Here is a 7,944-nt window from a genome sequence, read left to right as displayed (position 1 = left end):
GTCCTTCTGGGTCTGATCTGATTTCAACCTCTTATTTCAGTTTTCTGACTCGTTTTGGCTATACGGTTATAGCCATACCAATTAATTTGAGTGTGTATAATTGTGTATGTATGTGCGTGTGTGTGGATGTGTCTGTTACACTCTAAAACTCTTGATGTTTTAGAGTGTAACTCCTTCCTTGCTGTCCTTGTGTATGTTTCTGTGTATGTAAACGAATGTATTTTGTTTTATGTGTAACTAAATGTGCTGCCTATCTTGGCCAGGACCCTCTTGTAAATGAGATTTTAAGTTTTTAATTTCCTGGTTAAATAAAGGTAAATTATTCCGATGAAGCTGTGATTTTTAAAAATTCAAAACAGAAATTTTTTCTGTCAAAAGTGACCGAAGAGCACCAGAAGGTTAAGACATGCTCTGTGTCATGACTTTATGGGGAGTAATTCTTCTTCCACACCCATGTCGCTTGCTGTCGACATTTTGATAATGACGAGTTATGCTTTGTACTACTCAAGAGACATAAAGGTGGAGAAGGTGGAGTGAAACCAGCAATTGGTGTGGTCTTTGGCACATTAATCTTAATTTTCAACAATATTCGATATTCGTCCGGGCCGACAGCCTCGCGATTAGTGCGCCGACATATAGCGCAACAGTGCTTGCGGCGACCCGAGTTCGAATCCCATCTCGAGGTCCTTTGCCGATCCCGCTCCTCTCTCTCCGCCCAATACTTTCCTGTCATTTCTCTACTCTCCTATCCAATAAACCATAAAAGCGCATAAAATATAACTTAAAAAAAAAAACAATATTCGATATTAATGATATTCAGTCATTTTTTTAGTGATTACCATGATAATATGGTTAATAATTGATGCATCACCCAGCTCCTAATAAACAGGAAGTTGATATTAAGTGTTAATATTAATTTACATTTTAGACAAAATACTGTCAATGTTATCTGTATTTTGCCAACAGTTCCAACCGAAGCCACAGCAGAACACAGAAGTAGTTTTTAAACAAATAGGTTAGGGGAGTTATTCAATGACTCATTTGTGAATAGTTACTTGCTTCATTTCTGAATAATCAGCAGTTTGTTTCATATTTTAAAAATTAATGTAAGTTTTTTCCATATTTTATATTTCTACATGAACAATTTCATTAAAAAAATGAATCTCATAACATTACTAAAGAAAATGTAATCGCAGTGTAAATGCCTCTGAGCTGCATTAAACAAGTCTGTCTCTTGTGCAAAGATGGATTTTGTTGATACTGATTTCATTTAATTGATAACAGCCCTATGGTGTATTATTCTGATTGATTCACTTTAAGAATTTAACATGAAAGATGCATACATTTAATTAAAGTTAAAAATGCCATTATAAAAGGTAAAAAGCTCCTAGAAATCAATTTAAGTTGGTAAATATCACCCCTTAATGGGAAAGTTAATTTCTGCTTTAAATTTGGACAGCCATAATTCTTTTTTAGACACAGTGAAAGTTTGTGGTTGGATGTTGTCACGCTCTGCATAACTACCAACAAAGCCAAACCAAATGTGTCTGGATATAGCCCATGATGTCATATCCTGTTGTGAGCGTCTAGCTGCACTGTGAGTCATAGTCAGAGTTCACAGACCGTTAACTCAATCACACTGTTCACAATACTCACACACTGAAAAGAACAACAAAATAGTACAGTTACCGTAAGGAAGTTGGCCATGGAGCTCACATGGTTTGCACACTGGCCTTTTCTGGCATCTTTAACACCCTCACCGGTCTGAAAAAATAAATGTCAATACCTGTTAACTAGAACAAAACATGGCTGCAAACATGCATGTTAAGGGTGGCTAATGACCAAAATATTATATTTATTTTACATTACGGTAATGCCATTTATCACAATATAGTTATATAACAGTAAAAAATAGTTTATACATCAAATAACCAAGTGGCAATACCCATTTTAAGATAATCGTGTGAATAAATAAAATATACCATCATGCTGTTTAGTCTTGATTAATTTTTTTATATCGGATTTGGTGAATAGGAGCTAATCTGATTCATAAATACATTTGACAGAGGCACTTTACTAGGGCAATAGGGTCAGTAAATCCTAAGGGCACCTCTGTGGTTCTATACAGTGATGAGTAACAGAAGGAAGGAAAAACCCACCCAGTTGATGAGGACGTATTTGGGAAGGCCGGAGTTGGGATCTTTAACACGGCAGAAAGCGTACATCACCTTCCCGCTGTTCAGCTCCTCGACCAACTCCTCCAGACCACCATCTGAAAACACACACACACACACTTAATACACACTCACAGAAAACAAGAAAATCATGATGCTATCCTACTACAATCACTAATGAACTCAAGTTTTGCTGCAAAATCTTTAAGATAATTTAAATAGCTATATAAAACAATAAATCTGCCTCAAATTTAACTGGGTGAGCCAGATATTTATTGATCTAGGAGTTAAATTTGTCTCAAAATACTTCTAAAAGATACATTTAGCCTTTGTCCCATATCTCACACATACTTTCGGGGCTGAATATGCACACCTACTGATTTTTTCATTTGAAAAAGTAAAAGTTTATGCAAGTAAAAGAAATATATATTTTCTGAAAACATTCATAATAATTATGTTGTTGGACTGTTAAGTTCAAATAAATTTTATACTTGATACTGCTAATTCTTGCATTGTATGTTCTTATAGATTTAATATAATAATACATTATGTCAAGAATATTGGATAAATATTTTCTTGCATCGGTTTTTTTCTGTAAAACTGTAAATTCCTTAAGAATTTCAGAAGAATTTTGTTAGTTAAATGAAGTAATAACATGGTAATAACACAGTACTATTCAAAACTTTTACATTTTTGTTGATGATCCAAAACAATATGGTTTTAGTTGAATACACACACACACATATAATATATATATATATATATATATATATATATATATATATATATTAAAAGCTTATGTTCCACTGGGTCTAAACAGACTCAGGAATGCAAACATCATATGCAGATTTTGCATGCATTATGAGCTGAAACCAGTTAAAACCAGTGCCTTTTAATTAGGCCAGGGTTATTTAAATATTAACAGAAAATACTCTCACGGTACTTCAAATAAATATTTCATGTCAAAGGGCTTACAAGAAAAGTTTGGGACTCCCAATGTATTACTTAATAGTATAGTATAAGTATATTAATCTATAAATAAAGATACTATGATTAATAAAGTTTTTTATTATTCATTGGAGTCTTTTATCATTTCACTGTTGCAGTGATGGGTTATAAACACAGAGGCTGTGCATGAGTGATTTTAGCACATAACATTCTTTTACCAAGGTTAAAATCAATGTTTATTCTCAGTTTCCTTCACACATGTAGGAAGAACTTTGAATGAGTCTTGGCCTGTCCTTGACAGTCTGCCGGTTCAGTGGACCGTTCATGTAATTAATATAAAGAACACACTGTACTGCAAAACAACCGCCGCAGGCTAATGATGGACGTACTCTGACACTGTTTGCGTAAAACACTTTCTTACACAATACATACCACATGAACTGTAATTCACTAAATGAGTTCCCACATGATCAAGAAAACCCACCTCCCTTCTCTGCCAGCCTGATGTCATTGGTGTTCCCCTCATAGGTGAAGAGAGCCCTGCAGAGACATCAAATGCATTACATAAGCGTTAAACAGCCAGGTCACTGAAGACTGAGGGCAACACGGCTCTGGCATTCAAATTAAAATCAACATGAAACGCCGTTCACAAGCAATTTTACTTCCATAATCTGATGCATTTTCAAGTAAATCAGCATTTTCAATGAAAAAAATATAGGGTGAGACTTCTTATCCATCAAGAACTGATTGGATCTGTGATGTCAGCCAAAAAGGAAAGTCATTTTCTGAGGTGGAGCAAGTTATTACATTACGACACATACACTGAATTCATATATTTGGCGCAAGCTTTTATCTAAAGTGACTTACAGTGCATTGAAGGTATCTGTTTTTATCATTTCTTGCATTACCTGGAAATCAAACCAGTTTGGCGTCCTAAATCAGACTTCTATCTTATCTATCTTTAGTAACCATTGTGATTTTAGTTTGTATTTCGGTTCCAATATCGAACTTCCCAAATCTTAAAGGGAGGGTTCACCAAAAAAAATCATCATTATTCACCCTCATGGCGTTCCAAACCTGTATAAGATTCTTTCTTCTGCAGAACATAAAAGATGATATTTTAAAGAACGTTGGTAATCAAGCAATATTAGAGCCACTGACCTCATGGACAAAAAAACTCTCTCAAAATATCGTCTTTTTTTCTAATATGAAATAGATACTGAGGTGGCACTCTGTGTGTGAACTCAGTTCTGATTCTCTCTAAACAAAGACACTTGTACAGCAAGGAAGCTGTGTCAACTTCCTCTTTGAAACACAGAGCCCAAGTCAACAGAAGTCTGAAATAGGAAGTGCAGTATTGTAATAAGGAATAAGAACTGCAGTAGTCTTATTTCTAGAAGATCGCACAGGTCAGATCATCCTGTGACATTCATGCTCTGTTGTGGCTTGATATGGAAATTAAAGTCACAATTGTTAAGACAGAGCAGCTTCTTTAATAGGAAATGTTAGGTCGAGCCTGTTCCTTCCGGAGATTTATGATAACTCATGAGTTGATTTTGTGACATTTCGTCTGTAAAAATACCCTCTTTAACAGCAAAAATGCAGATGCAATATCTATCCCCATCATAAACTCCTCCATCTGTGCACAAACCAATCTCAAGCAGTGCTTGACAGGTTTTTTTAAAATACCAATTTCATATAGACCAGGGAGAACCAACGATGCCGTTCAATAATCCAACAGCAAGTCAACAGTGAAAATGCTTCTAATTTTATATGAAAAAATTCAGCATATTATAAGCACAATAGAGTTCAATTTGATGTTTATCCAGCTGCAGCATGATTTTAAAATGTACCAAAGGAACAATCGAAACAAAGATTTCTAAATCATTTTACATAACTTTTCTTTCATTTTATTTCTTTCTTTCTTTTTTTGTAAAAAGCCTGGTTTATTTATTGAATTATATGGGTTAAAATGTAATTTAAAATCCCAACTGTAGATAAATTAATACAATTGAATGACAGAAAAATAGATATGCACAGTACTTACTCAATTCTCTTTAAAAAAAATATTAAGTACATTTTTGAGACGAAGTAACACTTCTTTTTACTGGCACATCAGCACAATATGATGTGGTCCATGTTTAAGAAGCCAAAAAAAAAAAGTACAAAACATACCAAATAACAGCATAAATCTAAAGTGACAAAAAGTGGCAGATAAATGAGAAAAAAACAACAGTAACTACAGAGACTTTGTCATGTTTTTGAAAGAAGTACCTTATGCTTACCGAGGCTGCAAAATACAGTAAAATAGTAATATTGTGAAATATTATTACAATTTAAAATAATGGTTTTAATATCTTTTTAAAATGCAATTTATTCCTGTGATGCAAAACTGGATTTTCAGCATCATTACTCCAGTATGCCATCATTCTAATATGCTGACTTAAAGGGGTCATATGATGCTATTTTAAAGATCATTATTTTGTGTATTTGGTGTAACAGAATATGTTGACATGCTTTAATGTTCAAAAAACACATTATTTTTCAAATACTGCACATTATTGTAGGTCCTCTATGCCCCGCCTCTCTCAAACGCTTCATTTTCTACAAAGTCCCTCCTGTTGTGCTGTTCTGTTGTAAATAAATCTTAACCAATGATTCCTAATTGCATCTACTTCCGGAAGGCCAAATAAAGTGCTTTTGCTCTCGCACTGAAACACAGTGTCTCCCTGACATGCTGCATCAACACGACTGCTGTTCCTGAAACCACGCCTTCTTTCTTTGCGTGCACATTTGGGCGGCATTATGCTAATATTTCCACATCGTGAGGTAGATATGTGGGGGCGTGTTAGAACGAGCCGTTTTAGGTAGGTGTGGCTGACTCTTAACTTTTATAAAGAATATCTCTTTGGATTTGAGACTTTAGTCTTTGCAACTTTACAGATCTTCTTTATGCACCAAGAGCTTGTAACACTTCAAAGAGAAAGGAAAAATTGAAATCGCATCATATGACCCCTTTAATGCTCAGAAACATTTCTTCTAATCATGGCTTATTATTTTGTTGAAATTACTAATATGTTGAATTATAAAAGTCTTTACTGTCACTTTTGATCAATTTAATGCATCCCTGTTGAATAAAATTATTAAAAGTAACAAGTAATTCAATTACAAAAAATAAAAGTAATTCCTTTAAAAAAAATCATACTGGCCCCAAATGTTTGAATGGTAATGTACATGTTATTCTCGAGTGTCTGTATTTGTGTGATTTTCCTCAAATGATCTCAAATCTCTGGGTAGGATGAGGAGTGTAATTAATGTAGGCCATTTATAATCACTCTTCATTTCTGAAGCGTTCATGACTCAACTCAAACAGCCTTCCCTCAAGAGCATCCAACCGATCTCGTCCTCATTTCCAATTCTTCAAACCGAAACTCACTTACACTTCAAGGTGCAAAGCTACAGGACTTTGGTCTGGTGTCAACCTGGTCAAACATTAATATCATTTCCATATGACGAGACACCACTTGTACAAGACAGAGGAAGTCTCTTACTGTTCTCTATACAACTGGCATTAACACTCTTACTTGTGAGGTAACATTCTGACTACAAAGAGCAATTATTTTGGATTACAAGACAATGAGATTGGATGCAAATTGAGTCACAAACAGTAGGCAGGGTCTGTCAACCCAGCAGCCATATATGGACAAAAACTACAGGAAAATAAGGAGGTAGGAGTGGTTCAACACGAGTACACTTCTCAAACCCCATGTTCTCCAGAAGTTGGGATGCTTCTGAACTGATCTCATATGTGCAAGCATGCAAAGCAACACGGCACTGAGGTCAGAGCATGTGCATTATTTAATATAAACTTTCATCGCTGGCAAGTGAGCAACAGTGGGAGAACATTTCTGGAAGATTCAGTGTTTTTGTGCATGAGGTGTGAATGGATGAGGGCACACGGATAAAGTGCAGTGATCTCGCTAACATCACAAACGGCCATTGCATTGATTCAAATGAGGACTTATATGTTGTGATGATAAACACAGGCAGGGCGATTAAAACGCCAAAGGAGCCGCTAACATGCTAAACATGAGGATGTCAGTGAGTGTAACAGAGACACTACCCCTGAGTCACTACTCACCAGTTAGTCTCCGACTTCTCACCCACCACCTCCTTATAGGCCGCGGTAAGAGCTGGGCCGTTTTTGCTCAGGTTCACAGCCATGATGGGCAAATCTGTGGGTTTTTGACCGTCCGACGCCGGGGACAGACGCTGCAGTGGACTCCGGGGGTAGATGGGGATCTCTCGGCGGCTCTACGCAGACAGGAAGCGCGCAGCGCCACATCACGTAGCCTCCCTGGAGCGACCTTTCGAACCCTACTATGGTGACGGCGTAGCTCATGAATATTAATTACGCAAAGCGAGGTTCGCCCAGTAAGCCTTCCTGATTCGCTGCAGAGCAGACGCGGACGTCAACTAGCGAATGATGACTCGGCTTATGAATATTAATTAGGTTATGCGACTGCTGAAGGTCTCTGGCTAAGCCTTCGTCGTAGTAGAATTTAGTAAATTAAGCGGCAACGACATCTGTTGGACAGGCATGAGAGTCGCACATGGACGTGGTTACTTACTACCACTTTTCTAAATAATAATTCAATGAAATGAGACTGAATGTGTGTAGTAGCGCTCCTAAACCGTAAAATTACCCAAAAGGGTCTGGCTGCAGCCTTTCACTTGCGCTCTCAGACTTGCGCTCTCAGACTTCCGCTCTCAGACACTTGCGCTCCCAGACTTGCGCTCTCAGACACTTGCGCTCTCAGAC

General features: G+C 36.6%; 1 protein-coding gene across 7 annotated transcripts in view; it reads right to left on the bottom strand.

Annotated features, from left to right (window-relative positions):
- The window catches only part of LOC107698106 (drebrin-like protein B), a 46,666-nt gene extending 39,162 nt beyond the window's left edge, over nt 1–7,504 (bottom strand). For 5 of the 7 annotated variants that reach the window (XM_016499018.1, XM_016499019.1, XM_016499020.1 and 2 more), the window contains exons 1-4: nt 7,264–7,503; nt 3,607–3,662; nt 2,160–2,272; nt 1,690–1,764 (exon numbers count right to left, since the gene is read on the bottom strand). In XM_016499018.1, the coding sequence (XP_016354504.1) occupies nt 1,690–1,764; nt 2,160–2,272; nt 3,607–3,662; nt 7,264–7,346 (327 nt within the window). In that variant the 5' untranslated portion in view covers nt 7,347–7,503. Of the gene's footprint in view, nt 1–1,689; nt 1,765–2,159; nt 2,273–3,606; nt 3,663–7,263 lie in introns of all 7 variants that reach the window. The other 2 variants (XM_016499017.1, XM_016499023.1) reach the window with 2 other exon arrangements.
- Between the last annotated feature and the right edge of the window lie 440 nt (nt 7,505–7,944).

Source organism: Sinocyclocheilus anshuiensis, unplaced genomic scaffold, assembly GCF_001515605.1.
Source record: "Sinocyclocheilus anshuiensis isolate Anshui unplaced genomic scaffold, SAMN03320099.WGS_v1.1 scaffold1163, whole genome shotgun sequence".
In the NCBI taxonomy this organism is placed as follows: domain Eukaryota; kingdom Metazoa; phylum Chordata; class Actinopteri; order Cypriniformes; family Cyprinidae; genus Sinocyclocheilus; species Sinocyclocheilus anshuiensis.
This window is presented reverse-complemented; position numbering and strand designations above follow the sequence as displayed.